Below are 20,997 nucleotides of genomic sequence, written 5' to 3' on the forward strand. Positions count from 1 at the left end.
ATTTTTCTATGATACACGTAATAAAACAACATTACAATCTCGGCATAAATGATGCATTAACCTTGAGGTTCGACACAGGAATTGCATCACAATTAATGACGTCACTTAAAGTAACTTTTAATTGGCCAATCGAAAAATTAGGTTTTTTGTTAGCATCAACACGGTCTGCTGATGCGGGGGACAACATGAAATAGTGGTGGTCCAGTAGAGGTTAGAACACAAACATCACCTCCCTTCACCTGGTTGGATCCAATGTCAAGGCCAAGGGCAAATTGACTGAGAAGACAGTCACAGTCAGCTTTTAACAACGAACACTATGGGTTCAAAAATATGCATTAAACGACACAACAAGGAAAAGAATAGTTTAAAAGAAAGCACACCACCAGATGGAGGCTGGGGTTGGTTTGTTTGTGTGGCAGCATTTCTCATTCAATTTACCGTTCTGGGAACCATGAACAATTTTGGCATTTTATATGTTCATCTTTACGAAGATTTTGGAAGAAAGGCTTTTCAAACATGTGAGCTTTACATTGTTTTTACTGTATTTTTTTCCGCGTCCGTTGCAGCAACATCGATAGCAAAAACAACCTATGAGTCTATTCATTTTCAACAAAATTTTAACGAGCGCATATTTTCAAGAAACGATGACTTAGATTTCAAAATATTTTTCATACACAATTATATAACTCACGTCGTGTCGCATCATTTGCATCAATTTGAATTTTTTTTACATTTTGATTGTATGCTTTTTTTTTGGAGAATAGCGATTTGTTTTGATCCTATTTTGATCGGTATTAAATAAGCAGTTCTCTTGGAACATTTATCTTGCCAATTTGCAATAAAATCTGCAGAGATCAGCCCGAAATATTATAGCAATAGTGTGTTCACTGTAATTGCCGGCATTATTCAGATGCAGATGCGAAATATGATCGTACACATCTGGTGAATAGTTTTATAGCACATGAATATCATATTTGTATGTCCTAATTATATTACACTCGCCTTCTTATTTTGAATAATAATCAACTCTGGGTTAATTCATGTTAAGATGTGAAGGAAGGATTTTCGTTTGCCATGGCTGATCGTTGCTAACATAAAGCTTTAGAAAAGCAGCTGTTAATTAACTTTCGCTGTAATTATTTTTCAGCTTTCTGTTTTGGGTAATTTTACTTGAAGTGTTATTAAATCCTACAAATTGTTTTAGTGCTATCAAGTGCAAAAGTTTTAATTTGTTGCTACAAGTTTCGCCTTGGGCTGTTTTTAAGTCTACATCACGTTTACACGCAACTTAAAGTGTACTATAATTGTTGAATACTGCTTTGCATAAGAAAAACTACAAGTGAAAAAACAAATTAAGAAAATTTTTTCGGCGTGTAAAGAAGATTGTTTGAAATAATCTAAATCAAACAGCATTTGAAATCACAAGATAGTCATAAGGTTTTTGTGATATTGTTTGTCTTCCTAGATAATTGATATGTAAATTTCAAAACGAGAATCCAAACAAACTGTCACATGACTTTCACAACTGCTATTCAATGTAAATTATGCCTTATAGAAAAAATATAGATAGCAATCGTGAAAGACAAGTCATAGCTATCAAAACTTTGATTAAAATACACTTTTTGGTGATTTTTTTCTTTTCGAGCGTTTTTCCGACGCCGCTAAAACATCATAGGTAACATAAAACGCCAAGGCAATTTTTTTTAAGGCACGTTTTTGACAACGTTTGGTCACAACAATCACATGGCTATCACTTGACACCATGGATTTCCTGTCGCTCAATAATGGTTGAAACAATCTTTGAGTGACGTTAAAAGTCTTAAAAGTCCACCTTACTTTGTTTTCTACGATTGATTTATGTTGGGCTATCTTTTAACTAACTATTTACCACGTTTAACCTGAAGTGGCATAATATAATGTGGCACAATATAATGTTTTCTTATGATAATGATGTAAAATTACTAAAATTTTGTTGAAAAGACGACATCTTTTACGCTAAATTTGCTTATCTTACTCCTAGTAGCCAGCAATCTTCTATTTTTCTCTCTGTTTTAACTGAAACATCTGCTTTTTCTCTCAGTAGGGGTTGCTAGAGAAAATTGTTAGGTTAAAGCAAACATTTCTTTCTATTGATTTGTGTTTTTCACCTATTTATTATTTGATTACATTTTATCAAACTTTTGAACATTTCTACCCTATGGATCGATATTTTGAAAGTTTCGTAAGTAGCTATATTTGAATTTATAACAAATTCATTATTCATACCAACTTTTTGCTTCAAAATCAATGCTATAAAATATTCTAAATGGTTACGACTTACGAGTGCATAAACAGTTCAAAATATTATTCGTTCTCTACTATTCATAGAAGATCCGTTCAATTTTTATTACGTAATTCACAGTAAGACTTAATACTTCTTTAGCTCTGATTGGTTCAATAAACTACGGTATGATGTTCCTGAACGGTCCAATAGCCGCAGCTTTGGCAGCAAAATACGGATGTCGATTAGTCTCAATGATTGGAAGTGTTATATTTTCGATGGGATTTTTACTGTCATCGTTTGGTGGACATATTATTATTTTATTCTTCACTTATGGAGTAATGATGGGTTTGGGTGCAAGTTTATGCTACTTTTCATCGCTAGTTGCAGTGGGTCAATATTTCTACAAAAAGCTTTCGCTAGCAAATGGTATTATATCGTCTGGTAGTGGTTTCGGTTCCTTAGCCATGGGTCCAATAATGAATACCCTTCTGAAGACGTTTGGATGGAGACGCACGCTGCAAGTTATTGCAGGAATTTCAGGTGTGATTTTTATCAGTGCAATCCTCTATCGTCCCTTCAATACCATTGTTATTACAAAAAGACAGAAGTCAAATAACGCACAAACAAAATCAACTTGCATTGATTTCACAATCTTCAAAAACAAAGCCTACATTATCTGGTGTTCAGCTCTGGCTATTTTCATCTTGGGTTATTTTCTTCCTTTCGTTCACTTGGTAAGTTTTTTATGAAATGTGTTATGATATTTCTCATTATGTGACGTTGACCAAGGCATCGTTATTTTTACTTGTCTTTATTGCAGGTAAAATACGCACAAAACAATGGAGTTTCGCAGGACGAGTCTGCATTTTTAATTGGAATTGCGTCTGTTGGCTCTACAGTAGGACGATTATTTTTTGGACCTATTTCAGATCATCCAAAAGTCGACAGACTAATGGTTTATCAACTCTCAATTATGTGTATGGGTGTAAGTAACACTTTGTTACCATTGATGAAGAGTCATGCTACGATTATCATATATTGTGTTGTATGGGGGATGTTTGAAGGATGTTATGTAGCCTTGTGTGCTGTATTGACGGCTGACATTGTTGGTCGTGATAAGTTATCTTCTGGAGTTGGTTTTCTTTTTGCAATCAAATCAATTCCACTTACTGGAGGACCAGCTTTAGCGGGTACTTGACGAAATATATTCAACTCAACTTTTTTTCACTGCTTGATTATTTATTTAACTAAAATAGTACTTACGATGTAAGCGACGATTTTTTTTACAGGTTGGATCTACGAAACATCCAAATCGTACGACGTTGCATTTTACGTTGCAGGTGCTGCATGTATACTCTGTTGTTGCATCATGTTTTTAATTCCCGCCAATTTGCCTGAAGGTGAAGAAGTCGACGCAAACAATGGTAAAGAGATTACTGGAAATCATTCAATACGCTATACAAAAAAACCAGACTCGCTTGAAAATAATGGAAACAGTGAAGATTCGGCGTACATCAGCCTCGTTCCTTCAACTAATAATAATAAAGGTACACTTGAAAATATCCAGACGAATTCAAACTCAAATCTACAGCAAAGGTCTCGAACATCAATCAACAAATCAACAACTTCCCTCTCATCCAGATTCCTGCAACTCAGCATGCTAAAAAGGGCCAAAAGTTCAGAGTTTGGAAGTATGATGTCAATTCCTATAATCCCAAACTCGGGATCTTACCGTTCATTACAACTCAAGAATCCTGTTGAAAAAACAAGTGTAGATCATTCTTTGACAACAAACCTTCACCATAATGAACATGGATGTCATCACAGCAGCGCATCGAACATTGTCAAGCCAACTTTAGTTATAAGTGATTATGAACAAAATCATTTATTACCGAGTTCAGAGCTTGAAGACATGAATTTTGTTTCTCAACTGCCTGGCAACGAGACTTAATTATAAGCGGAGAAAAAGCCTAAATGTCAAGCGTCCATTCATAAAGCTCTTCTATTCTTGAAGTTTCTCGAAATAAAAACAAATCGAGATCCCAAAAAGTCGAGCTTGTCGATAAACTTCCATACAATTCGACACCTGATTTTACTTCTCAAGTTGAAATATAATTCAAAATACGGCCACAAACACAATACAAGATGGCTACTAATGAAAACACAAAATACTCATAGTCAACAAATTCCACACCTTTGTACGCGTTGATGAAATTAAACTGTTGTTTGATACTAATTACACAACGACAGGATTTCTTAATTCAAAACTTAAAGCACTATTTCATCAAACATTTTGTGGAAATTTATGACTGTTAAATAACCCTGCAAATCAAAGCTTCGTGTCAATATTACTATGAAGCAGAACAATCAAATAGGCTGGCATTTATATTGCTGAAAGCGAAAGTTAAAATTTAGAATGTGCATGTGTTATTGTGGACATCAATGGTTCACGTGTAGTCACGAGAAAGACAGTGGTGTTAGTGTTGGTCCTGAGAAAAACTGTAGTGTTAGTGTTTGTCCTGAGAAAGACTGTGTAGTGTTAGTGTTTGTCCTGAGAAAAACTGTAGGGTTAATGTTGATATCAGTGTTGGTCTTGAGAGAGACTGAAGTGTTAGTGTTGGTTCTGAGAAAGACTGTAGTGTAAGTGTTGGTGTTTATGTTGTTCCAGAGAACAAGTGTAGTGCTAGTGTTGGTCCTGAGAAAAACTGTAGGGTTAATGTTGATATCAGTGTTGGTCTTGAGAGAGACTGAAGTGTTAGTGTTGGTTCTGATAAAGACTGTAGTGTAAGTGTTGGTGTTTATGTTGTTCCAGAGAACAAGTGTAGTGCTAGTATTGGTCCTGAGAAAAACTGTAGGGTTAATGTTGATGTTGATGTTGGTCCAGAGAACAAGTGTAGTGTTAGTGTTGGTCCTGACAAAGACTGTAGGGTTAATGTTGATATTAGTGTTGGTCTTGAGAGAGACTGAAGTGTTTGTTCTGAGAAAGACTGTAGTGTTAGTGTTGGTGTTTGTGTTGGTCCAGAGAACAAGTGTAGTGTTAGTGTTGGTGTTGACTGACGTTTCGATGTTCTTAGCAGTAGTTATCTTCAAAGTGGACAAGGACGATTAAAATTTACAAATTAATATTTACAAACATGTTAAATTGTGTTGTTAATTATCTCACCTCCAACATGTTACAAACCAGTTTTCACAAAGAAGTAAACACGAGTTTAAGAGTTCTTCCGAAAATGACGACCTCAAATCAAAATCTGTCAAGATACACAGAACCTTCTGAAAAACTCTTCTACGAAGATCATCTTCAATTGGATTAAGCTAAAAATTACAATTAAGCTTGTGATCGGATCGGCAGGCAAGATAATCTTAATTTAATTTTGTACTTTAGTCAAAGTTGCCATTTAGAATTCAATAAGTCATCAAGTGTTTATATTTAATGCAAAAAGATATAAAAGCGTTGCTGTACTCTGTACCTTGAAGACAGTGATCATTAGACATTCCACTGTGCCTCGTTGATACTATAGATAAAAATGAGACCAGTTACATGGCTGCTGAAATAAATTATCTATAAATATGGACCGATAACGCAAAAATAAAACTTTGTTGGGTATCCAGCCGGTCTATTTACTCATATACCATGTATTGCAAATTTTTCTGTAACATGCAAGGACAAAATATATTTCTAAAGAAATTTCCACAGCATGACTTAAATCTTAAAACTGGTCAACCAATGACACTAACGGGCGAACTGCATAAATCGCTAGAAGTGGCAACTCCTGTTGAGGCTTCAAAATCATGTGTATCACGGAATCTTATCTATATTCGAGCTTATTAAAAACACCATCATGAAATAGAAAACATACTTCTTTGAGAGTGAGTAGTTGATCTTTTGCTGATTTTCCCTTGGTATTAAGGAATGCTTCAACATCACTGCAACTCAATACAGGATACTAGATGAAAGAAATGATCTACTCATAAAAATGAAAGACTGAAATTAAAGAATGTTAAAAAGATAACGTTTCATGTAGGTGTACAGCTAGATATCTGTTCCATGGCTTTAAATGATAAAAAAATTCATAGAAATAACAAAAGATAAAGAAGAAACACAGATCGCGAAGATAGGAAATAAAACGAAATGATAGTAAAAAAATAACCAACAAAATACTATAAAAAAGACTTTCACTGGTTCTCAATCCTTCCTTGTACTATCGATGTATATCAACTTGAAATAAAAGGCAAAAAAATGGTGACTAGCCATAGAAGGGAAAACAAGGAAATACATAGTTCATATAGAAATATATAGTTATAGTTTTGAATAGTTAGAAAATGTATACGGTGTTCACATGAAAAATGAAAAGCGTTGAAAAATTATCTACGACATCATCAGAAATACCGTACGTTAGGGTACATGGTTACAAAGCTTTATTTCTTCTTAAAGGGAAAATATCAAAAGAGGGAAAATATTCATCTCTACAGCCAGTATTAGAGAACCAGAATATGAATGTGAATTTATATTCTGCAGACAAATTCCTTTTTTCTACTTCAAGTAAAACAATAAAAGTAAATAAAAACAAATATTGCTTATTGACTTGCGTTAACCATAATAACTAGAAAAGACAATAAGCAAAGAATGAGATAGTTTCTTTGCCCCAACTTACTTTCAATCCCTGTAGCCATGACAACAACAACGTCACGAGAACAGCAATATTAGTTTCATTTTCGACAAATTTGAAACCATCGCTTCGATCATTAATAATAATCTAAAAAAAGTTGAAGGAAGTAATAATTTCTGCAAATCATCAACATTGTTTTTGTTTGCTTTAATATATTATTCACGACAAGACTTAAAGAACATCACATCTATTTTATTACGCAACTTTTTCCCACTACACTTCATCAACAAATGACAAAACTAATACTAACTGCAAAGCAAACACTAAAACATTCGATATAACAATCACGACCAACAACAACGAACAATCCATAAAAACTCTTTACTTTAAACTACCGTATATCGGATATCATTCGCGACACACAATACGAAGACTTACAAACATCAAACGCTTCTGCAAAGACATAAACATCCGACTAAATTTCACTTTTCAGTCAAATAATTTTTTAAATTACTATTACACCAAACAATTACTTTTCACTCAAAGATCCTATCCCTGATTGTATTAAGTCTATGGTGGTGTACCAAGTTGAATGTGCAGGATGTAATTCCCGATACATTGGCAAAACTTCCCCTCACTTATCCACCAGCATCTGGGAACAAAAACTCACAAATCTATCGTAACCTTTTAAAATACCTTCATGCAAAACTAACTATTCACCTTCTTGTTTTAAAATGCTGCAGATACTACATTGTCACTTAAAATTAAAGAAGCACTTCACAAAATTAACTCTCTCAACGTTCAAGTTTTTAGTTTTAACACTTCAATCTGTAAATACACTGATCATTAATTCTAACCAATATTTCAATCACTGTATCATATTACTCTTATATATTTATCATTTACATAATATTCTTTATTATACTGAAGATGGCATCATGAGATGTTGATACATTTTTATTTTAAAAAAACTTGGTCGTATTTATTAGATGAGCATTATCAATAGTGCTTTTACGCAGTTACAGTAATAATAAATTTTACTGCCATCATTAACTACTTCATTATAGATATAAGTTGTACGATTCTGGATACTAAAAAAACAGACTCTCAAAGTAAATTATTTATAAGTTTTAAGATTATACCTTTAGTTTTTCAACTTGGGAAAAAGTTTCATCATTTATTTGATCATACAAAGCAAAGAACATTGCCAGCTCTCTCACATTAACAGATTCGTGATTTTTCAATTCTTCTGATTCTGATGGTACATCGTTGTCCAAACATTGTACTTTATCATCAATATTATCAAATGTTTCATCACATTGAGATAAATTTGAGGACTGTTTATAAGATACAGTTTCATCAATAAATTTTGAGTTGTTTATATCAACATTTAACATAGATGAATATGATTCATTTAATGATACACCAAATAATTTATCATCTTCATTCACTGGAGGAAAGGAATTTGGTAAATCATTCTCTTCACTAGAACAGTTGTCAATGCAAGAAATATTTTCCGCATCAAATTCTCCTTTAATATCTTCTGAACTTGCTGATATTTCACACGCACTAATGGGCTTATCATTGTTGATGTTATCATTTATTAAATCCTTTTCACTGTCAATCTCATCAACATGCTTCTCTTTCCAGGAATGCTTTGTGATTTCCAGATCACTGCTATCCAAGTTACATAATTGCAAAAGACGTTTACAAACCACATAAACAATCTGTCAACGTAAGGAACAGGACGTATAGTAGTATATTATTACCCGTTGTATACCATATACTATTTACATGGTTGCAATTAAAGTGGTAGCTTGAACTTAATATGAAACAACACTAACTTCAAGGAAGGTGCTCTTTACATAACACACATGGATAGACAATCTCTGATATTTAATGAACCTTACCCACCCCTACAACACTCATCCCTAACAATGAGTGCATACCAGTTTAAACATATCCACTATTAAAAGTTTATAAAAGTACTATAAAATACAGCCATTAGCAAATAAAATACAAAAAATACATGCGTAGTAAATATACCTTAGGAATGAATTTGAGTTCTCTTGCTTCATATCCATGTAAAATATATTTTTGACGACTGAGGTGTATTTTTAATGTGATTGGTTCAGATGAAATGCTAAAAACATCGTTTATGAACACATAAAACAACAAACTTTACAAACCAATGCATCATACATATGTATAGTACAAAAATCATTAACAATAACCTTACCACTCAGGGAAGATAATCCAGCAGGGTTTTAAAAATTTGGCAAAATCTTGAACACAAGCAATCTGCGCTCTTGTTTGCACTGATTTTGGTCTAAATGTTTTAATTTTCATTGTCATAGATTATACACGGCGTTGTCGCAAAATTACTGGTTTATGCTTGATGCAAGCGTTGAAAAACTTCAAAGAAACAGATTCATTCATGATCGACGAGTAATCAAGTTTATTACACAAAAGACTCTCGTTCTGAAGTTTTCAGACTATTTTTTGGTGCACTGAAATACAAGCTTACACCTGCACAATTCTAATACGTTATGTAGATGAGTAAGTTTATGTACTTGTACGTTTGAATGTATATAGTATAATTTAATGTAGGTGATAACTAAGGTGATAGCAAAAAGAGTGCATGATTATCAAACATGCAGATTTTTAAAAGATTTACCTTTGTATTCGAACAACATGAATGGCCTGAAAACAGTAAAATTACAAAAACTAAATCTAAATAAAAAACTGATTGATTTTCATCTTATTTCATTAAGTAAGAACATTTTTGCGATAAATTTTAATACTTTTCGAAAACTCAAAATATTTAAATTCATTCTAGAGCAAATTACAAAGATATTATTGATCTCACATATAACTAAAGCAACCAGGAACCGTCGTTATAGTCAATACATCACGTGTTTGTTGTACGTATTCATTTCAACATGGTAAAAAATACCTCTTCAGCAGACAAACGTTTCGAATACACGAGATATGAAGCAATGAGAACACCTGTTCGACCTAGAATGACGTGATAAAAATTTAAAGAAATACTTGATCTGTTTACAAGGTGGACGGCTAAATATATTTCTATAATTACAACATAGCATATTATTAACAACTTTAAGTGTCATCAATCTTTTAAATTAATTGATTAATTACCGTATAACTGCGTAAACGTAATATTGATAATGCGCATTTAATAAATATGACAAGTTTTTTAAAAATAAACAAGTTTCAACATCTCAGTATAAATGAGAATATTATGTATATGATAATTATAAATAGTAATAATATGATAAAATGATAGTTTATACAATTATGAGTAGACTATTAAATGTTGGTTTGAACTAATGATGAGTGTATTTGCACATCAGTTGTGGTGTGTTGTAATGACAGGGATGTTTCGCCAATGTATGGGGAATTACATCCCGCCCAATAATTAATTAATTAATAATTAATTGTTTAAATGGACAGTAAAACGAAAATTTTGCTCACTTGAATTACAATTTCTTTAAAGAAAAGTCCTAAAATGACTTGCAAAAACATTTTGTTCATATCTCCACTCATTCTCAAGATAACGAAGTTTTAAATGTCTCATTTACACAATCAACGACGCCACATTGCATAATGTAAGTTGAATAATAAGAAATATTTGCCTTTATGATACATTAACGGTTCAACCGGACTGAGTTTCTGTCGTTGTGAAGTATGAACACTATAGAAGTATAAAATTTTTTTGATCCAAAAGTTATCATGAAACTGAAGGATATTTATAAATTTGCAATGACTCATTATGCAATGTGAAGTCACTGGTTCCGTCAATCAGATAATACAAAAACTTCAATAATTAAAAAAAAAAAAGACATAAATAAACTGTTTTAGAAAGTCCATTGTCATTTCAAAAGTTCTCTTCAAAGAAAATGTAATTTAACTGGCAAAAGTTTGTTTTACTGGCCCTTTAAATGCAACAAAAACAGTGGTATAGCCAGTCCCATTAAGTTAGTCCTGCTACATATGTCTATAATATTTAATTTTACAACATATTACCTAAGCCAGCATGACAATGAACAGCAACCTTTGAAGTAAAATAAGATCAACAAAATTTTATCTTTCTCATCTTTATTTAACACACAATCTGCCTAAAGGGTATGTTCACCTTTCCATTTTGTAGAGCGAAATCCATTACTTTTACAATATCCAGAACTGAATCCAGAGAACGAACACCGTAATCCTTCCTGAAAATCAGATCATCAATTTGATGTTGAGTTACGTATTGGTGATTATTTGTTGTTATAGAGTATGGAAGTGGAATTTAGAGATATCCAAATGAGTTTTTGGCATTCAGAATAAAGCTTCCTCTGAAAGTCACAGTCGATTAAAATCAAAATACGTCAGTTGAATATCAATAAAGTTGAGTTATCTCACAAATTGCTGCTGCTACAATGTTTAAAGAAGAATAGAATGAAAAGATAATGATTTTTGAACTTTAAATATACACGACAAGTTTTTTCAGAATAGACGTATTTCGGTATCTCATGATGCCATCTTCATGGACACAGAAACTGCTGATACGACGATCACGATCAACACAAATAAAAATTCCAAAATAACAACTCTATACTTTAAACTACCATACATCGGACATTACTCACGACACACACAGAGCAGACTTACGAACATTATGAAACGCTTCTGTACAGATATTGACATTCGACTAATTTTCACATCATTCAAAATCAAAAACCTTTTCTCATTCAAAGACCCAATCCCTGATTCAATTAAATTCATGGTGGTATATGAATTCGATTGCGCGGGATGTAATTCCCGATACATTGGCGAAACTTCGCGCCATTTATCCACCAGAATCAGGGAACATACCACAACAGAAAAAAACTCTCAAATACTTCGCTTTCATTATGAATTACGGGATTGTAACAAGATCTCTTTTGAAAACTGTTCTCATTGATATATTGTGGGGTGGGGGTGGGGGTGGGGGGCTGTGCATCGTGCACCTTCCCATGGAATTAGGTACCAAAATAAATTTATGATACTTAGTATGAAAGTTGATAAGAGTGAACTTTTTATTCTTTTTAGATGAGATAATTAATGTTATCAACCTACATGTCAATATGTTTTCAAAATAAAAATCCACTTACCAAATGAAGTTGTAGAAAAATACTGAAAAGAAATACAAAAAGACCTTATAAGACAATAGCTATAAATATTTTACTTTAACAATGTACTATATGACTACAAAATTCAGGTGCATATTCATAGTCAAGTCAGTCAAACATTTTTTTCAAACAATTAATACAAAGCCAACAGTGCTTGGCTTCTAACAAAGGCGGATCCAGTTATAGGCAAAATAAATTCCTTCAAAACATTGATTGGCTAATTTTTATTCTTTAGAAATTCATAACCAATGCCTTTGTTGTAAAGATGTTTTAAATTTAAAATTAGTGGTTATAATTTATTTTGCCTTGAGCTGGATCTGCTACTGGCTTCTAACTTCATCATTAAAATGGTTCAAATGGCATTGTTAAAAAATATACAAAAACAATATGCAAAACTCATCTCTACTCCATTATTTTAATATTATAGTATAGTAATCAATTTTCCATCCTTGTAGAACAGAAAATTACTACTTTTGACATTCTGAAAATGATCTGGAATTTACATAGCGACCAAATTTGTGGGTTGGCTATACAAATGGTTGTATTGTCATGCAAGAATAATATCTTTTTTCTTCAAACTAGAAAATAATAATGACATTCATTTCCATGCTTGAAAACCACTAAAAACAACTTCAATGCTAGAATTGCAACAACATACTTCCATTGCTCATAAAGTCTTCCGGATTATATGTAAAACCACTTTCTTCCAATCCATAACCACAATTTGCATGTTCACCAGGATGTTGCAGGTTTATAATTGTTGATATATCGCACCTGCAGTCAATGAGTAGATAGTATTGTTAGTTTATGGCAGCTGAATTTGAAATTAGAAATTTACATAGTATTATCAAACTTGCAAATGTCTATCCCAGTTATTTTATTTACAGTTGAAACTTCTTTTTGACAGAAGACATACCTCTGAAATTGTTCTATAACATTGAATTTTTTGATGATATACGTTGATGGTCTTGCCATTGCTAAAATTTTATCGGTTGCCCTTAAAAAATAAACAAAGAAAAATATGACATTGATTATAAAATATGCTTACAATACGACAATGTGTTGAGAAGCATTCACAGACAACAACAATCCATATACCATGAGCAACTAGTCTACAAGAAACACAACATATTTTCTTCGTTAAGTCCCTTTCTGGGCATTGAAACTTTTAAGACTAAAACTCGCGTTGTGAGATTGACGAAGAAACATTTTTCATATTGTGCATGACCTCAACTTCAACCCAAAGACTTCAAAGCAATTAAATTCAAAAATACTAACCAAGAAGAGTATAAGCCTTTGATAGCCATTTCATTCTCTGTCCATTTCGCCGGTCCTTCGTATTTACATTGCTTTCCCCCACAAAATATGGAGCACTGAATAGAACCAGACGTGACATAACGAAGTGTTTCTGAAACTTTTGAATACTTTGGTCTGCAGTCCATCATCTGAGATTTATCATCCATACCAGGCATTTTTTGAGAGTTTTGTTAAAGAGTTTATCCATATTGTAAAGTATTCATCTATACAAAAGATAAATTGTACTAAAAACATAATGACAGACAAGCAAAACAACAGCGCCATCAGCCCATAGCAACAAGCTATGCGTTCGTAATTCGTTGTTATCATTACAAATCTTATCACATTTGGTAAATTTTATAGCATTTACAAAATTTCTGTAAAATTGCTTGAAATTTACAACGTCGGTAAACAAAATCATGAATAAAGTGTAGTCGATGCAAAATTGAAATTCACAACTTTCCTAAAGGGTCAGTGAGCCAGTGGGGCAGACGGCAAAGCTCATGGTCAGTGCTATGCATTGGTGCAACGTCAGTGAGTCTACCTATCATAATTCCTCACGTTTCTTCCAAATTAAATTATCATTACAATTTAAAAGATAATAAGTTTTTTTCATCACAAATTGATCCGACACTAACCTACTCTGTTCTAAAAATGCAAAAAATAGTTACATTTGCGTGAAATTTTCAAAACATTGCAAAATAAGAATGCCAAATAAACGCACATGGATAAAAGAAACAGAGTTTTTGGTAATGCATTAAATATCAAGAAATTAATCTTATAATATTGATTGTACAAATTGATTTTAAATAATGACTAATTACTACAAATAAATTGTTTAGAAATTTCATATTGCCGTGTGTTCTGAAAAGATTTTATGGATTACAGTTCAGAATCAGGGAACATTCCATGAAATCAGCACGTTTTATTCACCAAATCTAATCGCGAGCTTGTCTCTTTTCGTAGGCAGCTTTAGCCAGTCTATGTAACTGTAATGATGATTCTTTTCCAGTCTGTTTTACCATCAAACTGAGCAAAGATTGAGGTTGATTTAAAAGTTCAAGTGGTTCATCAAATTCAATTATTTCTCCAGCATCTAAAACCTTTAAAATTTACGAAATCATTATATTGACTCATTTAATTCTGTTGGATTTCTGTTGGATTGTGTATATAGTTTTCGTGGATTATAAAACTGCAGTGACTATCAAGATCTCAAGGCCGTAACAAGAAAGTTTGAGGGGGTGGGGTGTACATTCGAGAAAATCGGACTCGTATAACTCAACTATATTTTCGGAATTTAGCATAACATCAGTTAATTTAAATGCAACAAATAGCTTTTCATTAAATTTAAAAAATTTTAAAATAAAGTAAATCAAACTATGTTGGAAAAGCGGACCTTTTTTAACTTTGGGGGGGGGGGGCACGTGCAACCAGTGCACTCCCCTGGTTACGGGCCTGGGTCTGCACATAATAATACAACCACACTCAGTTTTGACTTTCAACAAGACACGATTCTTTCAAGCAACAGATGACAGACATGAATTATATTTATTTAACCTACCATTATCCTATCAGTATCCATTATAGTATTCAACCGATGAGCTATAGTAAGAACTGTGCAATCTCGAAATTTTTCACGAATAGTTTGCTGTATAAGATTATCTGTTCTAAATAAATACAAACAAGGCATTGGGCAGTTAAGTTATTTAGCGAAACAAATCAGTCAAAAGCATATATACTTGTGATCAACATTCGCAGTTGCTTCATCAATGATAAGTATTTTGTTATGTTTGATGATAGCTCTAGCCAGGCAGATCAGTTGACGCTGTCCAACACTTAAATTATTCCCTGATTCACTGATACGAAATTCTAATTTGCTTGGAAAATTATTGACGAATTCTTTCAGTTGTACCTAAGGTTTGAAACAATATGTTATACAGCTGTATTGTTGTAATTCCTATGGATGATAAAAGGTTTTACATAAATATAGAAGCAATGTGTACATTAAGTAATGTTGGTCTGACTTTAATTCTACTTTGGGTTAATTTATGTTTACCATTGCTGTAGGTTTAAGTACGATTTCTGTATCTGTACTGTTTTACCTCTTCAAGGGCATTCCATAAGACGACATCTTCATGATTTGAGAATGGATCTAAATTATAGCGAATCGACCCAACAAAAATCACAGGATCCTGTAAAATATATTCATGAAAAAATGTGAAAAATGTTTCGTTTCGTGTGAATTTTTCAAGCAAAACATTTTACTAATATTCAAATATTTCGTGTTCCATAAATGTTGCCGTTATGAAAATTTATAAAACATAGTTTTTCATATAGAACAACGCATATTATATAATACTAGGTCAGTAATATCATTATTTCTTCAACATTCTTACTAGTGAGGTGTGTGGTTGATCAATATATATATCAAAAATAGATCTGCAACTACCAGGCTCCACAAATCCTCATCCAAGGAATAATTGATGATTTTTATTCATGCAATTTTACAAACAGACATATATAGAACAATTAATATGCAACCACTGTGCTTCATATAATCCTAACCTGAGGTATAATTGACAGTTTTTCTCTGAGATTATGTAATCCCATTTTATCAATAGCTATACCATCAATAGAAATACAACCACCAGGCTCCGCTAAACGAAACAATGCACATATTAACGATGACTTTCCAGCACCAGTTCGACCAACTATACCAATCTAAATTGATTAAAATGACGAAAGTTATAAACAGATATAACAATTTCATTGTTTTGAACGATAAACTTCGTCAACCTTTTCTTTTGCTTTGATATGAAAGTTTATCCCTTTTAAAACAAGTGGCAAAGATGAATGATAACGAAATGTAACATCTTCACCAACAATTTCTCCAGACTCAGGCCAGCTTTCTCTTGGTAGAACATCTCGTTGTTCCAATTCTGCTTCAGATTCGATTTGTGTATACTGAAGAATTCGTTCTACAGACACCATCTGAAATTTATGCAGTAGAAAAATGTCACGACGGATTGTTGGAAAAATTACATTAAAACACTACATGACACCGTCTTTATTTGAAAGTTAACCAATTGAACAAGAGATATTAAAAAAATCGTGCTTTGATGTAATGCCGTTTTCATCTTCACCTGTATAATCGTTTTAACAAACATTTTTTTTCTCTAAAATTATTTCTATTCTGATGGCAGGAAAGTATAGCTGTTTACTATAAATGAATTAAACTATAGAAAACACACATAAAAAAGAGCTAAGCAATCACACAGGTCCATGCAACGTCGAAATAGCTACTGAAAGAACCTCTACCATAAATCATTTATTATCTTGAGATAATGCTATCCATACGTAGATCACCGACATCCAGTAAACTATAGATCACCGATATCCAGTAAACTATAGATCACCGATATCCAGCAAACTATAGATCATTGATATCCAGTAAACTATAGATCACCGATATCCAGTAAACTATAGATCACCGATATCCAGTAAACTATAGATCACCGATATCCAGTAGACTATAGATCACCGATATCCAGTAAACTATAGATCACCGACATCCAGTAAACTATAGATCACCGATATCCAGTAAACTATAGATCACCGATATCCAGTAAACTATAGATCACCGATATCCAGTAAACTATAGATCACCGATATCCAGTAAACTATAGATCACCGATATCCAGTAAACTATAGATCACCGATATCCAGTAAACTATAGATCACCAATATCCAGTAAACTATAGATCACCGATATCCAGTAAACTATAGATCACCGATATCCAATAAACTATAGATCACCGATATCCAGTAAACTATAGATCACCGATATCCAGTAAATTATAGATCACCGATATCCAGTAAACTATAGATCACCGATATCCAGTAAACTATAGATCACCGATATCCAGTAAACTATAGATCACCGATATCCAGTAAACTATAGATCACCGATATCCAGTAAACTATAGATCACCGATATCCAGTAAACTATAGATCACCGATATCCAGTAAACTATAGATCACCGACATCCAGTAAACTATAGATCACCGACATCCAGTAAACTATAGATCACCGATATCCAGTAAACTATAGATCACCGATATCCAGTAAACTATAGATCACCGATATCCAGTAAACTATAGATCACCGATATCCAGTAAACTATAGATCACCGATATCCAGTAAACTATAGATCACCGATACCCAGTAAACTATAGATCACCGATATCCAGTAAACTATAGATCACCGATATCCAGTAAACTATAGATCACCGATATCCAATAAACTATAGATCACCGATATCCAGTAAACTATAGATCACCGATATCCAGTAAACTATAGATCACCGATATCCAATAAACTATAGATCACCGATATCCAGTAAACTATAGATCACCGATATCCAGTAAATTATAGATCACCGATATCCAGTAAACTATAGATCACCGATATCCAGTAAACTATAGATCACCGATATCCAGTAAACTATAGATCACCGATATCGAGTAAACTATAGATCACCGATATCCAATAAACTATAGATCACCGATATCCAGTAAACTATAGATCACCGATATCCAGTAAACTATAGATCACCGATATCCAGTAAACTATAGATCACCGATATCCAGTAAAAGTTTCTAGTTCAGCTCTCATTCTTAGTTTCTCAATTAGTTGAAAAAATGCTATTCCACTCACTCAATTTTCCAAGTGAAAGGTATACATACGTCGTGTTAATTTTCAAATGTCGTATTTATTTTCCAATGCATCATTCGCACAAAAGTTAAAGAAAAGTTTTTTCTCCCATAATATATTTATCATTAATATTACCTGATTTTCGACCTCAGCAGTTTGCCTTACGCAGTACTGAAACATTCCTGTCAGGCGTTTTGTATAAACAAGAGATAAACCAACTAGAACCGGATTTACTTCTACATAAAAAATAAGGAAAGCAGATTAAATGCGTCCATTTGCTCTGTAGAGAACCAATATGCGTTAATTTCCACGTACTATTTTAATGCAATAACGAGTAATTAGGCAAAGAATATGAAAAATTATATCTTTTTAAATGTTTTTGAATCGACTTCCATAGAATACACCTAGATGTCATCATAAAAATTCAAAATACTGTGATTAAATGCGTTGATTTTTGTTTAATTTAATGCTCATTTGCTCTAAGTACATCAGAATGAATGAATTTTCAAAACCAAAAATTGAAAACTTTGTTGGCAACCAAAATATCATAAAAATTTTAACTCACCAAAACCGAATTCATTGACCAATAAAGGTGTAAAACATACAATGGTCATTAAAGTGGCACAGATCATGTCAAGTCTATAACCCAACCATCGATTTGCAGCAATGCAGAAAAAATTAGCCGCTGTGTCGGAATCTTGATAGGAATTGTACATATCAGTAAATTGATTTTGCTCTTCGGACGCGCGAATTATAGCCAATCCTTGAAGTGTCGCAGAAATATGCGAGTATAAAGGGCTTCGTCCTGAAATAAAAGATTAAAATACTTTTTCTCGTGATAAAACTCACTGTAAATGTGTTACGTTGAAATAAGATAAGCAACAGTGTTGATATTAAAGCAAAAATAAAAGAACCATTTCAAATGTACTTTTTCACATCTAATAACTAATATTGTAATATATTGTGCATGCAATCCTCAGAAATTCGCCTTGCATTTTTATGAAGTCTTTTTAGTGGAGTTATATGCAAACTGTGGACAGCTCTTGTTTAAAGTTTGGAGCTACTATCATAACAAAACAATATTATTGATCATCTTTTTTATCAAGTCGACAAAGAATTGTCTTCCTTTGATGGCTACCACCTTTAGTAATGTATGACAACGAAGAATTTTGAAACCACGATGAAGTAGCTACTTACTCAAAGCTTCCATTCTTTTTATTTCCCTCGATGATTTAAGATAATATTGTCTTAACCAAACAAAGATACCAATAATTGGTAAAACAAATACTGCGATATAAGGTAGAGAAATGACGCTCATCACAAGAACTGCCAAAGCAAATAATCCAAGCTAAAACATAAAATGTACACAATTGTAAGTTGTAACTATTTAAAGTGAATGACTATTGATTATAGGTCAATTTACCGAAGAAGAATCAAAAAATGTCAAGGGCAACATATCATCTGTTAAGCCAATATCTTTGGAAAAGCGGTTGAGAACTGGACCTAAATCAGTTATTTATAATTTAGTAGTTTTAATATAATATTGGATATCATTGGATGATAAAATATCCAAAAGACTGAACGTTTTATTGTATCGTCTCTAACATGATAAATGCGCAAGCAAGCCTCGCCTAACACGCATATTTTGAAATATGAAGATTACATACCGACAGGATTTGTGTCGAAGAAATAGATAGGAGCTCTGAGCACGGTGTTAAACATTCTGTCATGTAAATGTCTTGATGCACTGATTAAAATCTGAAGCCATAAAACAGCTCGTGTAAATGCAAACAAAACAACAACAAGAACAGAACCAATGTAAATCATAAGATTCTCTTCTCGCTTTTCCTCGATTATTGCTCTGGAAATATTTTTTTCAACTTGACTTTCTTCCCAATTGGACCTGAATAAAGGTAAACACGTCAAAAAAATCTTTTAAAAACTTCAATGACGACTTAAAATGGATTTTTTATTGAAGTACAGCAAATTTGATTCGTGAAATTGTAAAGCATGTTAAAAGTTGAGCTATAGAGTAGAGATTTTTAAAGTATGTTAAATGTTGAGCTATAGAGTAGAGATTGTAAAGTATGTTAAATGTTCAGTTATAGAGTATATTTACCATTGAGCAAGCCACCATTCAGATATCATCAAAGAACACTAAAATCATAATCATCAATAAATAAAACATTTTCTATTGAACACGTTGTAACACGTTTATTTTATCTATACCTGACCCAATAGAAACACGACGAACGAGTTGTAACACGTTTATTTTATCTATACCTGACCCAATAGAAACACGACGAACGAGAAACATAAAAACAAAGGTTTTGCCCCAGCAAGAAAGTATTCTTTATAAATTTGAAAGGTGACACGACCAGTTATGCGACCATCTGAAATATCACCATCATCTTCCTTCAAAAAAAAGTCTCCTTCAAGTACAAAGACACAAAGTTGTTACTACAATGAGAAAGTTGCTATTGCACAAAACTTAAACTCTAAAGATCGCTTACCTGACTGAATAATTGATCTTTCTCACCACACTCAAGTTCATAAAAACTTGTCGAAGCGTTCAAACGGTGATTATGACCAGAACTAACAACGGCAAGACTTAGATCATGCGCAGAATGAGCACGAAGCACAACATCAGAGTCAGATAATAATTTTTCACTGAGTTCATGTTCACTAAGTGAAGTATGTTTCTTTCTCACTCTTTGCGGTGATTGTAAAATTTGACGTTTTGGTTTTGGTCTAAACGTGATTTGCTGTTCGTAATGATTTGAAGCATTAGCAAATGAATGTTCTTCATCTTGGTTTTCATCAACACGAATCATTGATAAAATATCAACACCTTCTTTTTTAAGTTGTTTTATATTTCCATAACCGACAACATTTCCCTAGTGAAGAACAGAATATTTCCATACAACACAAAGCACAGTTTT

At 32.8% G+C, this 20,997-nt stretch overlaps 3 protein-coding genes across 4 annotated transcripts in view; 1 reads left to right on the forward strand and 2 right to left on the reverse strand.

The window, feature by feature from the left end:
* Positions 1 to 5,954, forward strand: LOC124446084 (monocarboxylate transporter 10-like). 2 transcript variants are annotated; one of them, XM_046996886.1, is made up of 4 exons: positions 1 to 518; positions 2,423 to 2,997; positions 3,084 to 3,248; positions 3,553 to 4,007. In XM_046996886.1, the coding sequence occupies exons 1-4, from the start codon at positions 317 to 319 to the stop codon at positions 3,640 to 3,642; spliced, it is 1,032 nt and encodes a 343-aa protein (XP_046852842.1). In that variant the 5' UTR covers positions 1 to 316; the 3' UTR covers positions 3,643 to 4,007. The 2 variants fall into 2 exon arrangements, with proteins under 2 accessions (XP_046852842.1, XP_046852841.1); XM_046996885.1 differs by having other exon boundaries at positions 41 to 518; positions 3,084 to 3,453; positions 3,553 to 5,954.
* Positions 5,369 to 20,997, reverse strand: part of LOC124446085 — an 18,912-nt gene continuing 3,283 nt past the window's right edge. The window contains exons 2-16 of the mRNA XM_046996887.1: positions 13,323 to 13,564; positions 12,961 to 13,041; positions 12,703 to 12,818; positions 12,027 to 12,048; positions 11,027 to 11,105; positions 10,918 to 10,945; positions 9,827 to 9,888; positions 9,548 to 9,573; positions 9,110 to 9,199; positions 8,917 to 9,013; positions 8,013 to 8,597; positions 6,916 to 7,017; positions 6,121 to 6,207; positions 5,731 to 5,775; positions 5,369 to 5,575 (exon numbers count right to left, since the gene is read on the reverse strand). Of these exons, the coding sequence (XP_046852843.1) occupies positions 5,423 to 5,575; positions 5,731 to 5,775; positions 6,121 to 6,207; positions 6,916 to 7,017; positions 8,013 to 8,597; positions 8,917 to 9,013; positions 9,110 to 9,199; positions 9,548 to 9,573; positions 9,827 to 9,888; positions 10,918 to 10,945; positions 11,027 to 11,105; positions 12,027 to 12,048; positions 12,703 to 12,818; positions 12,961 to 13,041; positions 13,323 to 13,516 (1,767 nt within the window). The 5' untranslated portion in view covers positions 13,517 to 13,564 and the 3' untranslated portion in view covers positions 5,369 to 5,422. The remainder of the gene's footprint in view (positions 5,576 to 5,730; positions 5,776 to 6,120; positions 6,208 to 6,915; positions 7,018 to 8,012; positions 8,598 to 8,916; positions 9,014 to 9,109; positions 9,200 to 9,547; positions 9,574 to 9,826; positions 9,889 to 10,917; positions 10,946 to 11,026; positions 11,106 to 12,026; positions 12,049 to 12,702; positions 12,819 to 12,960; positions 13,042 to 13,322; positions 13,565 to 20,997) is intronic.
* The window catches only part of LOC124446082 (ATP-binding cassette sub-family C member 4-like), a 14,623-nt gene continuing 7,695 nt past the window's right edge, over positions 14,070 to 20,997 (reverse strand). The window contains exons 17-30 of the mRNA XM_046996880.1: positions 20,569 to 20,952; positions 20,339 to 20,470; positions 20,175 to 20,212; positions 19,723 to 19,958; positions 19,479 to 19,558; positions 19,253 to 19,403; positions 18,621 to 18,860; positions 18,191 to 18,291; positions 16,137 to 16,331; positions 15,906 to 16,061; positions 15,443 to 15,532; positions 15,080 to 15,252; positions 14,902 to 15,007; positions 14,070 to 14,443 (exon numbers count right to left, since the gene is read on the reverse strand). Of these exons, the coding sequence (XP_046852836.1) occupies positions 14,279 to 14,443; positions 14,902 to 15,007; positions 15,080 to 15,252; positions 15,443 to 15,532; positions 15,906 to 16,061; positions 16,137 to 16,331; positions 18,191 to 18,291; positions 18,621 to 18,860; positions 19,253 to 19,403; positions 19,479 to 19,558; positions 19,723 to 19,958; positions 20,175 to 20,212; positions 20,339 to 20,470; positions 20,569 to 20,952 (2,247 nt within the window). The 3' untranslated portion in view covers positions 14,070 to 14,278. The remainder of the gene's footprint in view (positions 14,444 to 14,901; positions 15,008 to 15,079; positions 15,253 to 15,442; positions 15,533 to 15,905; positions 16,062 to 16,136; positions 16,332 to 18,190; positions 18,292 to 18,620; positions 18,861 to 19,252; positions 19,404 to 19,478; positions 19,559 to 19,722; positions 19,959 to 20,174; positions 20,213 to 20,338; positions 20,471 to 20,568; positions 20,953 to 20,997) is intronic.

The sequence above is a fragment of the Xenia sp. Carnegie-2017 genome, unplaced genomic scaffold, assembly GCF_021976095.1.
Source record: "Xenia sp. Carnegie-2017 unplaced genomic scaffold, XeniaSp_v1 HiC_scaffold_22, whole genome shotgun sequence".
In the NCBI taxonomy this organism is placed as follows: Eukaryota; Metazoa; Cnidaria; class Anthozoa; order Malacalcyonacea; family Xeniidae; genus Xenia; species Xenia sp. Carnegie-2017.